The 14,785-nt window shown below is 38.7% G+C and overlaps 1 protein-coding gene across 5 annotated transcripts in view; it reads right to left on the bottom strand.

Moving 5' to 3' along the window:
- Positions 1-14,246, bottom strand: part of Mllt3 (MLLT3 super elongation complex subunit) — a 256,118-nt gene extending 241,872 nt beyond the window's left edge. For 4 of the 5 annotated variants that reach the window (XM_047524429.1, XM_047524431.1, XM_047524432.1 and 1 more), the window contains exons 1-2: positions 13,992-14,246; positions 12,400-12,580 (exon numbers count right to left, since the gene is read on the bottom strand). In XM_047524429.1, the coding sequence (XP_047380385.1) occupies positions 12,400-12,580; positions 13,992-14,003 (193 nt within the window). In that variant the 5' untranslated portion in view covers positions 14,004-14,246. Of the gene's footprint in view, positions 1-12,399; positions 12,581-13,502; positions 13,655-13,991 lie in introns of those variants that run through there. The other variant, XM_047524430.1, reaches the window with a different exon arrangement.
- Positions 14,247-14,785: the final 539 nt, after the last annotated feature.

Here is a 14,785-nt window from a genome sequence, read left to right as displayed (position 1 = left end):
AATGGAAACTACTTCTTTCCCTGTCCCAAATGTACTATTTCTGCTTTGTTTTGGTAATTTTTACTTCTTATCATTTCATGGTTAATTTCCAATTGTATACGAACACCTACAAGTTAGAAACGGATTTTTTTTTTTCAATTATAAGTCCTATTTATTCCAAATACCATCACCATATCTAAACAACATGATCAGAGTCCTTTCATTTGTAGTCAATTTTTAAGGTCAAACAGGCTCTGGAAATTGTTCTAACATCAATATAAATATGTTAATTACCAAAGTTATACTCAACAAACCTCCATAGGAAAACTTTTCAAGACATTCCTATGAACTCCAAAAATGTATACAGTCAGTCCTTAGTATCTACAGGTTCAGTATCTGCAGGTTCAACCAAGCATGGGCAGAAAATATTGGGCAGGGCAGGGGTAGAGACCTGTGTCTTTAGTTAAAATGTACAGACATTTTTCTTGTCTTTATTCCCTAAACAATACAGTATAAACAAATATTTACACATCACTTACACTGTATTAGGAATTGTAAGTGATCTAGAGATGATTTAGACTACATGAGAGGATATGTTAGTTTACAGGCAAACGCTACACCAGTTTAGATAAGGAACTTGAACAGTCACTGATTCTGGTATCTGAAGAGGTCCTAGAACCAATCTCCTACCGATATCATGGGACAACTGTACTGTGCTGAAATAGTAAATGTGGCTGCATTTCTGTTGCAAAGAATATCTTACATGAAAACAAGTATGCCTGTAAATTAGGTTAATCTCATTACTTTGACAACTTTCATACAACGTGAATTGTTAAGAACAGTAAGAACGTTTCTGTTTAAAGCTTACAATCAATTTATGAAACATTTGTGCATATATTCATAGAAATACTTAAGGAAAAGATTCAAAATGACAAGGTGGCAAAATTTCAAATAACAAAATGTGAAACCATTCCTTGGGAACGATAGTCCTATTCATGTTCCAGATAAGATTACTTTTAGAAAAACTTTTAGAAAAACTTACTTCCAGTAAGTATGTCTATATATAAATTTAAATACTGGTTTTATTTTCATATAGGTAATGTGGGTCATCAAGAAAACCTGAAAAACACAACAAATTTTACTGATAGTAAGAAGTTCCTAATGCCCCACCTCCCAGAAAGCACTTATTTTAACATCTTGCTGGGATTGGGGATATAATTCAGAGGTAGAACAACTTCCTAGCAAGTGTAAAGCCCCAGGCTCAATCCCTATTATCACCCTGCTCCACAAAAAAGGAACATTTTGCTTTGCTGAAGTATTATCTTCCCATCTTTTCATGCTGTATTTTTATCTGTTATAGGATTCTCAAAATGTGTGTAAGGACGCATGATTCTGGCCAAACTGATATACAGAATATGAACTAGCAAGGGCTAATAGCGTGATGATAATAAACCCAAAACAGAGTCCTCACACAAACAGCATTAACTATGAGCTATTGTGTAGCTTTTACAATTTAATAAAGTTATCATTCTCCAGCTTTATTTAAGATGTTTGTGTATTTTTGTGTAAATTAAATCCTTGGTTCTACTCAGCCATTCAACAACTGCCTTTATCAAGCTGGAATAATCAGAATGTTTTGTTTTGTATTTGACCTAAAAGTTGCACAGCATGTTGCAACTAAAGAGTGGAATGGTACTCACTTTTCACAACAACTTCAATTAAGCAATTCAATTAAGAGAATTTTATAATTCCACTTGCATTATTAAATAGAAAACCCTAAAAGTATTTTTTTTTTCCCCACTACTGGGGATCGAACTCAGGGCCTTTTGCTTGCGAGGCAAGCACTCTACCAGCTGAGCTATCTCCCCAGCCCCCTAAAAGTATTTTGAATGATCAAAGATTTGACATATTTTCTTCTAACCTGTTTACATGATGACACAGATCCAAGTCCTCAACTATTACTCTATTAGCAGTAGAAACACAGGAAGTTAACTGGTAAGTGATACTTGAGAAAAATAAATGAAGTGACAAAATTTTAAGGTCTGGCCTAGAATATGTAAAATAAAATATTAAAAAAAATATCAATCAACATGAAAAACCAATGGTGTAATGAGAAAAAAATTCAAATACATACAGGATCTCTCGAGTTTTTCAGGTTTCAACCTATAAAGGGTACCAATATGATCAGACATTATCTTTTCATAATAAATTAATCATCTATTTGGTAAATTTCCCATCGCATTTCACCATTCATTCATCTTAAGATTCCAATATATTAAGGTTCATATATCAATATTTTGTTTTACAAAAATCATTCTCAGGGCTGGGGATGTAGCTCAGCAGTAGAGTGCTTGCCTAGCATGTGCGAGGCCTGAGACGAATCCCCAGTACTGCATTAATTAATTAATTTAATTAAAAGGAAGAAAGAAAAAATCATTCTCTAAACTATTGTACTTAGACAAAGTGAGAAATTAAATACACCACATGTCTACTGCCTAACATGATGATCAATATATAGTTGATATTTAATAAATGGTAGTCATTATTTCATTGTTTAAAAATTAGATCAATCAAAAATATATAATATATCCTTTTTTTTAAATTAAAGAAAAATATCATTTCATCCCAAACACACCATTTCTCCCTTCCAGGCCAGGGTCTTCCTGCTGCATTGCTAAATATTATCCTTACCAATTACTGAAATGCATCTGACTTATTTTCAAAGCTAAAAAGCTAGTTGTAGGGCTGGGGATATAGCTCAGTTGGTAGAGTGCTTGCCTTGCAAGCACAAGGCCCTGGGTTCAATCCCCAGCACCGCAAAAAAAAAAGCAAGTCCTTCAAATTAATGTCTAGCTTTCTGAATAGTATTTGCCAGTGAAGAAAGAATAAGGGGGGTAAGTAGAACAAGAGGAAAGCTCACTTTTGCTTATTACAAAAGCTAGAGCTTTCTAGAAAAATGTGTTATTCAACAGACACAATGTTTCCTGCTAAATTCAAGTGGTGATTCTGTTTACACAGTCAGTTCTTAGAAGTACAGAAGAAATGAGTTTCAGAAAAATGAGTAATAATTAACAAGTTGGGGGGATATGGAAACTAAAGTCAAGAATTCTAAAACCCTTTTTCTGTTTGTAATAACTGCTTTTGTTATACTGTTGCCAAAAACTTCTAGTGGTGGTGACACTATACTCCAAAAGGTATTAGGATATATACAGAAGGTGTATCTCTTCTATGAATAACTCTAATGCACCTTAAGAGAAACAATAGATACACCCACAGGAGAAGGAAGTGCAGGATTGATCAAAGCATGTAATACTGCTGCTCCCTGCTAGGAAAATAGCTTCCTGCCCTGGAGATACTATTTCTGTGCATACATAGGAGAAGTCATAGAACGAGCGATCTTGAGCTATGTCAACATAACCTATCCCACTAAAAGGAATCAAATCCTAACAGCTCGAGCTCTCCATTTTTCACTGAGTCACTATAAGATAATACAGAAATGGGAAAAGAAATCAAAGGAGGGAAATCTTTTGTAAAAATAGAATATTTTCTCAATACTAAGTAAGGTTTCATTATTCAGCAACACATATTAATAAAATTAGTGAAGATATGAAGGACACAAGGTCTATGATGAACCTTGATCATTTTTTTAATATTCAATGTTTTAAATGTTTATATCAAAATGAATAGACACCTGGAATAATCAGTCAGTAGTCTCTTCCCAATACCATCTTTGGAGAGAGAAGTGGGACAAATATTTGCAAAAATTAAAAGAGATTATGCACACTAGATAAATAAATTTTCTCTAGAAACATTGAGGGGCAAGTTATCTCCCTACTAAGACACTGTTACCATTACTAACATCTTAGGAAACTGTTAAAATAAATATTTGGCTCTTTTAAAATCAATATATGTGCACAAAACATTAGCCTGGTATTAATAGGAAAGTAACTTATGGATTCTACTGAAAACAAATAAAGTCTAGCTTTTACAAAATTAAATATTTTAAAATAGAAAAAAATTTATTTAGCTCTGAGAATATCAATCTTCAAGCATGGGTAATAACTTTAATTAAATTCAACTAATCATCTTTATAATCACTAATGAACATTAAATAAATTGACCTCAGAATAAGAAGCAAAGGTAAGCCATAATTTTCTTTCATAAAAAATAATGATGGTGCACTGGTTTTACCCAAAAAGTTAATTATTAACTGCTTCATACCAACTAAATCACACACCAATGCTAGCCTTATCTTTTTAAAAATTCAATAACAGCATTCTTCAGGCCTCAACCACTGCGAACGTATCACACTTAAATTAAAAGGATTAAGTAAAGTTACATTAAAACTAGACTCCTTATCCTTCATGTAACTGCAGTCCTGCCATGGTGAGGGGCAGAGTATCAGGAAATAACTACCATTTAGCAACGCAATTTTTTTTTTCTAATGACTTAATCGCAAAGGGAAATCTTGAATTAATCAATAAAATAAATTTGATTTTGCCTGAAAGTAACTACAGAAATTTTCCCATGAAAAAGCATCTACCCTGGTTACCACTACTTAATTAAATCCTGGATTATGTCAAAAAAAGTTGTTAGAACTAAACATTTGTCTGTGAATATAAATGAATAGTTACTCAATATTTTAAAAGTAAACACTGACCACCATTTATTACTTGTTATCTTTGCACAGGCACACTTGTGACTCATTGTGTCTACATGCAAGATCACTCCACATTTCTAGGCCTCTGATTATATGTAAAATATGAGATTAAAATAAAATGAAGAATCTCAAGTGTCCTTTTTAAGTCTAACAAAACAAGCACACTGAAGGCAGGGACCTCTTCTCTCTCTTATTTATATCTCCCCCATTCTTCCACTGTGTCCTGCAAATATGAAGTCTGTTGGTTAAGCAAATTACCACACCCACAAAAGGTTCTTAAACCAGACCTTAAAAATCAGAGAAGAAAACAAAGCAGATCAATCTGTCAAAATTAAAAACTTCCATATGGCAAAAAGATACCATAAATTAGGCTCTAAAAAATTTTTTTTCAACATAATTAACATCCTATCGAAATGAGAAAAAAATGAACATCCCAATAGTTTAATAAAGAAAAAGGATGTAAGAATTCAAAAAAGAGGAAGTCTAAATGATCAATAAACATATGTTTTTTTAAAAAAAGCTTAAAGTGCTTCCCACTGGGAGCCAGCGGAAAGCAAATAAAAACAAAGTTACCATATTTCAACTAAATATCAAAAATAAGAAATATTAAAATAGCCAATGTTGGCAAAGATGCAGAGGAAGATGGTACTCATTCTCTGATAGAGTATAAACTGTCACAGCTACTTTGTAGAACAATCTGACAATGTGTAGTACAAATGAAAATGCACATGTCTACAATCCAACAACTCAAATTCTAGGCCTATGTCCAAACTCTTGTTCATTTGTGGAAGGTAACTCACCGCCCAGAACAGAAAATGACCTACATATTTCTCAAGAAAGGAAGAGAAAAGCAACGTACAGAATATATTGCTATGGAAAAATACTAAGAAGAAGACATTAAAAGGAATGAATTAACTCTATAGATAAAATGAGGTTAAGTTCAAAAATATTGAGCAGGGGGAAAAAGCAAGATGCAAAATTATTTACTCATAAAAATGTTCTGGTATTAAATAGTGATAATGGTGGCACAACCTGAGAACATATTAAAAATCACTGATCTATACACTTTAAAAAGGTGAGGGGTTGGGGAGATAGTTCAGTTGGTAAAGTGCTTGCCTTGCAAGCACAGGGCCCTGGGTTCGATCCCCAGCACCGCAAAAAAAAAAAAAAAAAAAAAAAGGTGAATTTTAAAGATATGAATTATCTGTCAATTGAAACTATTCACTCAGTGAGATACCCTTCATGTTGACTTTAAGATACAATATTATTTGTAAGCAATGTAAGTGCACAAATGTAGAGAAATAGAATGGAAGAAAGGTTAAAGACTTGCAAGAAAAGGTTGGAAAGCATTTAAAAACTTTAGCTATAATACTTAATTCTCTACAGTCAAAACAAGGAATCAAATATGATAAAATACAAATACTTGTTCATTCTTGGTAGTGGGGATTTGAATGTTTGTTATATTCTTTTTTGTATTTTCCACACTTTTTCTTTGAGAAATTAAAAAAAAAAAAAAAAAGCAGCCATAAACTACAAAGGGCACATAACAGGCATATTACAAAAGACCAATAATAAATAAGTACTATGAAAGATAACACAGCACTAGCGCTTAAATATGTGCAAATTAAAATAAGTGTTTTTTTTTCCCCCCATGCAGAGAATTGGCAAAAAAGTGAGTTTTTTTTAACTGTCAATTTAGAGTATTGGCAACCTTGTGGGAAAATGGGCTGTTTTCTAACCCATGGGTAAGTACAAACTGGGAAATTTATACCTTTTGGAAAGTGTGGTGATACATAACGAAAATTTAAAACTTGTACATTTTTTTGACTCAACTAACTCCCTTGTGGAAAGTTAACACTAGGAAAATTACTGGAAAAATCATAAAATTGAATGTCAAGGATGTCCATTACAGCATTATTAATAACAAATTAAGACTGGGGACAATCTAAAGGTAAAAATCAAGTATAATAAACTTATATTCAGTGCAATACTATGATACTCAGCAATGTAAAAAAGTGATATTCCAGGAGGCTAGTAATGTTCACTGGCATTTTATCCCCAGCACCATGAAGTTTGCTAGGCACATTGTAGGAACTCCAAAGAACAGTTGAGTGAATTCATGTTAATTAATAGTTAATATTTATGTGCACATAAGGATGAATAATAGCTAGATGTCTACCAAAATATTAATTCTGGTTATCCATGAAAACTTTAAGTACCTTTTTTCTCTGTTATTTCTATGGCTTGATTTTTCTACAACGCATAATATATATATTTTTTTAAATTCGATTTTTCATTTGCATGTAATAGTGAATATGAGTTCTTCATGAAGATGACCCTATGCAATTGTGCCGTGTAAATTTCCAATTTCTAAGATATTTCTTTTGAAGACTCAAACCACTAAGAGATTTTTTTAAGTTCTACATCTTAGAACTGTAAAAACTACATTAAGTAGAGAGAATCATCTGTAATACATGACCAGAAAAAGAGAAAAGGGGCCAAGGTTGGTTTGTAGAAGATCCACTGGAAGGAAACTTAAACCAAAAGAAGGAAGGTTCTTTAAGGCAAAATTACCAAACCAACGGATAACCTGGCCCTGCACCTATCAGAGAAGCAGTTCTACAGAGGGTCACTTAAAATAATGAATAAAAAGATCTCCACATAATGCAGATAATATGGGCAGTGACATTAACTATAAAATATATTCAGCAAAATTCAAATTTAGATTACCCTTTTCTGAAAAAATTTGTTAATTGTTCCACTGGAATATAATTAGGCAAATTCATAAAAGAATGTTTTCATTAGCAACGATAATGCTTAAAAGAGAGTCAGTTTTCATGCACATATTGGGCAATTTACCTGTGTCAGTCTGAACACTGAATACTTTATATCAGCCATTTCAGAGTATGGTCTGGGGACTTTGGCATCCCTGAGACCTGTTCAGGTGATTAGCAAAGTTAAAACTATTTTCATAATGACCCTAAGACATGCCTTTTCATTCTAATTCTCTAACTAGAGTTAAATATCACCACATGTGATAACACAGCTGGCTGAATACAGAAACAGATATGAGAATTCACTTATCTTTTATTAAACTAGACATTAAAGAGATTTTTAATTAATTAAACAAATAAGGCCACTCTTCTCACTGACTTTTTTATTGTTGTTTTAGAAAATATTTATTTTTCATTAAAATTAGATTTATGTTAACAGGTAATGAAGTTGATTATTTTTATCTTTAAACAACTTGTAACTTGTTTAAAATGTCTGTTTCAACTGTTAATACCTTAAAACTAATAGATCCAGCTTTCACAGAAAAGCTCTTTGAAGTTCTTGACTTGTAAAAGCATAAAAAGGTCTTAAGTCCAATGAGTTTGAAAATAAATGTATTTATTCTCCCACTTATGAAATTTTAGTTCCATCATTATTCCCATAACACAAACAAGAAAACAGAGTAAGAAATAAGTTGCCCAAGATCACCCAAGGAGTCTTTGGATACAAATCTAATTCCTGACACTAACTCCTCTTAAGCAACAAATATCTATCCAAGAAAAAGATCACACTTACATGGTACAAGCTAATCTCTGTTTAAAACACAATATTCTATGTTGATTCTGTATTCTGTCTTTCAGTCTTACAAAGTAATGTGTACTCATTGTGATGTTTTAAATATATGGATTTAACTTTTTTCTAAATCAAACACTACAAAAATAAAATCTTATCACTACCAATAGCACAAGCACCCAGTGAAGAAAACTACTGATAAGAGTTTGGTGTCCACATATCAAGAATTTATTTATACACATATGAATACATTTATGTACTTTTTACCTCCATAAGCACATTTCTTACATGGGATCTCATGGATTTAGAAGATTGCCTTATTTCACTTACTACCTCTTTGAGATTTTTACCACTTTTTATAGATTATCATCATTTACTATACCCCACTGGGGTCCCCTTTATAGCTTGCTTCCAAAAATTTGCTATTACAAAGTGGACACAAGTAATATGCTGTATCTTTGTGTACTTGTGAAGTCAATCTCTCAGAAAATTCCTTGAAGTAAATTTGCTGGATTAAAGGGCATAACATTACAAATCTTAATATATTTTGCCAAATGCCCTCCAAAACATCCATGCACAAATTACATTCTTACGAATAGCACAAGATTTCCACCAATTCAGCTTTTAAGTACCTTAGAAAATTACATTTTATGTTACTTCAAAATGACAAGTAGTAAAACCTTTCTCACTGGTCATCTTAATTCCAATCAGGACCCCACACAAATCACACTCATCCATCTTTATTTTTTCTTTACACTTTTTAAATGCCTAAGAAGAGAAAATATCATCAAGCACACACAAAATCTGCAACTAGGAAGGACTCAAATATTAGGCATCTTAACAAAAAGTTATCCAAATTATTTCAAAAGACACAGGTCAGAACTATGCAATAAAGCCAGGCTCACACACTTAAATCCAAGGAAAGTTGTTAAAAGTGGATTTATTATACTTTATCTGCCCACTCAAAGGACTAAAGCCTGCAAATAAAAAGCTATCAAATCATAGCAGTGGCCAAATTAGTTTCTATAAAATAATAAGCAACAAATTTCACATCATAAATGTCAATGGAACAGATTATAATAGTAAGGATGGCTGTAACTAGAAAGTTCTCTGAAATTCACATCATACTGAAAATGGAACCATTAATATTTTAAATGAAATGTTTTGAATGTGACCATCCATTTCAGTCATATCAGACCAGAATAAAGCTTTGGTACTAATAAATAAGATATAGTCTTTTCTTGCAAGTAGATAGTCTAAAATTGTATCACACTCTGACCTGTCTATTCTGTATTGGCTGATGGATATTCCAGGCTTCACTATTTCATCAAAAATCCCTTTCTGTAGGACCTTATTGTACCAGTAGTTTTACACTGAAGGTCCCCCACACATCTTTGTGACAGAGTAAAACCTCATTAATTCAAATCCAATTAGCTCAATTCTGAAATGGTATATTTAATCTCTCATTCCGCAACAAGTTGAAAATACTGTAATGTCTTCCTCTACAAATACTCATAAGGAAACCAACCTGAAAATCAATTTGCTTTTCTAAACCAAAGATTTACAAAACCAAGGACTCATTCATCTTCGTGGCCGAGCAGTTCATGCTCAGTTCTAAGGTTCACGTCTGTTTATCAGCTACTGTATCTAGTGAAAGCGATTTAACTTGTCACTGTTAATAACCATTTGTAGTTTAAAGTATGAGCATTTCTTTCAAACAGCGTACACTCATATTTTTCTCAAATGGACATTTGCCATTTCTCCCATTTCCAATGGGTAAAATTATATGCTATCACTTATTATCTACAATATAGCAAAACATAACACCTTCAAAGGTACTAGATGTGCCTGGCATTCTTACTCAGCATTTATTCTAATCATTTTGAAAGATTTTATAAGCTAAAACAATAAGTCCCAGGATTAAGTGGGATGTTTGGTGTTGCTTGAACTTACAACTAACTACTCCCAATGAACAGAGAAACCTTCTCTTGCTATCTGAATCATGTGTAATTACAGTATGACAAGGTCTCTCCTGGGCAATGTAAGCTGGCATTTTTCCCAGGACTTGTCACATCATGGGAACTACACATACAAATAAAAATCCAAAAATAAACATTTTAAAACAATGGCTTATAAACTGTATAAAGAAACTCCACAGTTGAAAATAAAAATTGTAGATTCCAACCTATGGACATCCCTTACTAAAAGTCTGAGAAGATATCTGTTATCAAGGGCTCACCACGCCCAGTATCAACTCCCAGGTGTGGGCTATGTGGGCAGCACCCTCCTGTTCCCTCAGGCTGGACAGAAAAATCATTAAGTATAGGTTAAAAAGGAAAACATCACCAGACACACCTACTGAAGCAGAGAAAAAGTGGCAAAATACAGAAGAGGCTGATCATCTTTAATTTCATAATGCCAATTTGCTGATTGTCAAGGTGCCTAAACAAAGTTACCTTAAGAGCTACATCTTTTGCCAACTGAGTTAATTTTCCTAATACAATAAACATTGGTTTTTTTTAAGTGTATTTCACCTTGAAATGACTAGCAGCCAAATAGCAGTAACAGTGTGTACCAAGGATCTTAGAAGGTGGTTTCTTTTGTTTAAACTCCTCTGCAATGGCTCTTCAGACACATGGCAAGACAGAGAGAGATTCCATGAAGCGTCATATTCAACCTCCTACAGTGACAGAAACTTGACAATGCTCGTCCTCATAACAGCTTTGAGGAAATATAAAGTATATCTCTGTCTATATTTTGATACAAAAAGCTAATAAATACTAAATGTCATTTCCTGTAGGCCATGCATATTTCTGGCCTTCTACTAGAAGCTGGATGCATTTATTAACTATCCAACAAAGCCCATCAAATTCAACTGTTCAAGTTTTCAAAAGAGCTAAAAACTAAACCAGTAAAGGCACAAAAATGCAATCCTCCTTCCCATTACATGAACACTGGAAACAAAAATAAGCACCAAGACAAACTCTGCCACCTATAAGGCACACAGTATTTCTCCTTTTCTTTATTCAGCCTTGAATGTTCAATAATTTCCACGTAGCTCTAAGCAGAATGGATTTATTATGATGTTACTCTAAGAAACTGAAGGAGTTCTAGATGCCAATAAAGATTACGGATCAAATAGAAGATAACTACTAACCATTGTGTCGACTTAGATAAATAAACCTGCTCACAAACAAAGCACCTTATTGTATTTGTACTGTTACCTCCACTAATCCAACTAAAACAACCAGACAGTAGCTTTCCAGAGGTTGAAGGGAATAGAAACCAAGGATTTCTCAAACTCTCTTTAATTTTATTTTAAAATGACACCCTTTTCTCTTTTCCAAAACTGCCCTGTCCTTTGTGGAAAATGTTTAGGACTGCAGAGGCTCAACAAGATTATGCAAACTAGACTTCAAGGTTGAGAACCAAGGTAGGGAAGAACTGAGGAAATAGGTAACACAACATCATTTCTCTGAAACTCAGCTTTCGACCTTTGAAGGAACCCTCTCCCTGTGGATCACATCGGCAGACACTTCAGAAGGCAGCTCAAAGTCGAAATAGCAGCCAAGTGCCAACGCGGGGAGGGAGACGAAAAACCCCCCAACTAAGTATAATCCTGACTATGGCGGGGTAAGGCAGCAGCTAAACCCCCAAAAGAAAAGTCTATGGCAAGTGGCATCCAGTGCTTCACACAGAGACGAAGGCAGAAGACCCTAAAGAAAGTCGACTTCTCAAGACCGAACAATAATTACATCTAATGCATTCTTTGCTAACAACACAGGTAAATCTCAATTTCTCTAGGGGGAAAAAAAAAGCGCAAACTATTTATTCCTTCCAGCCCCACCCCTCAAACCTCCAAACCCAACAACTAATTGCGCCTTCCCCACAGAACCCGCGGCTAACCCCAAAGGACCGGTGAGGACTGGCTTGGGATGAATAAACACTCGACACCTGACGGTCCTTTCTCTGCGGTGACTTTCAAGAACCGAAGTCGCTGGCTCGAGCGCGCGCGCGGGCGGGCGGGAGCCGGGACCTGGCCAGCGCGGCGCCGCGCACCCAGGTCCCGAGGCTACGCGGCGAGCGCGGAGCGGGGGGGCGGGGAGCGGGGCAGGAGGGACCGCCCGGGCCAAGCGATTGTTTCCTAGCTGAGCAAAGACATTTTTTATCAAGCCTCTTTTGTATTCGAGCCCTACCTCTTTTTGGCCTAGGAAAGCTTTCGTGCAAGTGGAAGACGACTTTCTCCACAAAGTGCTGTATGTTACTGTGCTCCGGGCCGCGCACGAACACCATCCAGTCGTGGGTGAAGCCCTCCACTGTGGGTTTTTTCCTCACCTGGGCGCGGTGCCCCAGCTCCAGCTTCACCTGCACGGCACACTGCGGGCAGGGGGAGGAGAGACAGCGGTGAACAACAGGAAGGCGACCGTTCGGTACTGAACATTGCGCCTGACATTTTTTTCCTCCTTCTTGAAACGCACATAAAAGGAAACGGCAGTGCCCTCTGCATCCACGTTTCACGAGCGTGGGCACGCACCCCCCACGCCCCCAAACACCCGGCCGGGCGGGTGGGACCCCAGGCGCCCTGGGCCCCGCATCCACACCAGCCAGGATTGTAACGGAATGTTATCCCCAGTCGGGAAGGGGGTCGCGGGGAAAGAGGGAGAACACAGCCACGACAAGCACCACAACAAATGCATCGGTAACAAATCGGAAGACAATTAGGAGGCAATGCCGGGGCGGTTTCCCGGCGTGGGAGTGGAGGCGGCTGGGACCCTGGGGGCTGGGGGGTGTCTGGCGAGGCCCCCTCCCCGAAAGTACCGCGGCGACAGGCACACGCCGAGGAAGTCTTTGTGTACGTGTGTGTGTGCGTGCGTGTGGAGCGCTGTGCCAGGCGGAATGGAAACTACAGGCAGCCTCTGCTGATGGGCACAAACTCCCGTGCTCTTACCACGGGGTTCGTGCACAACAAAAATGAGACGTCGTCACACACACACACACGCAAGAAAACACGCCGAGGCATCCATAACTTAAAGCACCCCACTCCCCTCTGCGAAAAGCCCCACACGATCGGCGAGGCCAGCCGAACAGAGCCCCGGCAACACACTTTCAAGAGCCAAAGTGGCCCCAAAGTACCTCCTACCTCCCCCCAAAAAATGAAATTCAGAACGGCAGGGCGGCAGGCGGACAGCCACCGAGCCTCGGGTTGCGCACAGCCTGGCGCTGGGGCAAAGTTGCGTGCAGCCCCGCCGCTGTCAGCCCGCACACTCCGGCTCACACACGCGCGCCGCGGAGAACGCACCATCGTAGCGGCCGCGGTGCTTTGCGGAGGTGCGGCCGGCGAGGCTGCTCGCCGCGTCCCCGGACTGTGCCCGCAGCTCCAGGCGGCGGCGGTGGCGGCTGAAATATGGCTGAGTTATTATTCGCCTCCTTCCACCGTGCGTGTGTGTGTGTGTGAGTGCGCGCGTGTGAGCGAGAGGGAGTGTGTGAGTGCGCTTCTTGTGATTGCAAAGAGGCGAGGAGGGAGGGAGGTGCGGGGGGGTGGAGGGGCGAGTGTGTGTGTGTGTGTGTGTGTGTGTGTGTGTGTGTGTCCGTGTGTGCGCGCGCGCCGGGGGTGGGGGGGGTGGGGAGGAGGGGAGCGGAGGCTGAGGGAGAGGCAGCAGCTCCCTGCAAGCCGTACCAACCTTTCTCTAATTGGAACCGCGGAGCGCTGGCGCTGTCTGGGCTGCGGCGGCGCAGGGCGAAGAAGGGAAGGGGGGGGTCTTTTATTATTGTTTTTGCGTGTACTTACCGAGCTAGCCATGCCTGGGGGCCCGGAGGTTTGCTGGGGTGTTGTGTGGTACCCCCCTCCCCCGCCCCCCCTCAGCTGTAATTCATGAAGAGGCTGCTATGAATGAGAGCGCGCCCAGGAACGGAGGGTAGATGGCGGACATTCTCTGCCTTTTTCCCCCGCGCTCGCTTGCTCGCCCGCTCGCTTATTAAACTCAGCCCCAAAAGCAAAAGCAGCAGCAGCAGCAGCAGCTCCAGGGCCAGAGGATGATTCCGGAGCATGCGCCGTAGCGCCTGACACCCGGGCTCCGAGCCTCACGGGGCGGAGGAAAGGCGCGCGGGCGGGGCGGAGCGCGCGGGGAGGCCGAGCGAGCGAGCCAGGGGGAGCTCGAAAGAGCCAATCACCGGCCACCTCTCGAAACCCCGGCGGCCCGCAGCGCCACACTGGAACGCCTTGCTTAAAGTAACAGGTTCCTGCTCGGGGGAGGGGGTGGGGAGGAAATGGAGGGAGGGGGCTCTGCAGTGGGGAGAGCAGCCAGCTGGGGAGCCATCCCAGCCTCTGTGTAAACTCCGTTCGCCCTACAATAAAAAACGGATTAAAACTGCTGGAATGTAGCCACTGCCTAGAGCAGCCGGGGAAGGGGTGTTAAATCAAGTCTTTGGCGTTAGTTAGCACGTTCGGGGAGGGGGGGAGTGGGCTTTCTTTTACTTTCCACCACGTATCTCTGTGCTTTTGTGCTGAAAAGGCAAGAACTCACACCCAAACAAACTTGTTTAAAGAGAGAGCGAGCGAAATGCCACCCTTCAAAAAAAAAA

The sequence above is a fragment of the Sciurus carolinensis genome, chromosome 14, assembly GCF_902686445.1.
Source record: "Sciurus carolinensis chromosome 14, mSciCar1.2, whole genome shotgun sequence".
Lineage (NCBI taxonomy): Eukaryota > Metazoa > Chordata > Mammalia > Rodentia > Sciuridae > Sciurus > Sciurus carolinensis.
Note: the sequence above shows the minus strand (reverse complement) of the source record. Positions and strands in the feature narration are given on the sequence as shown.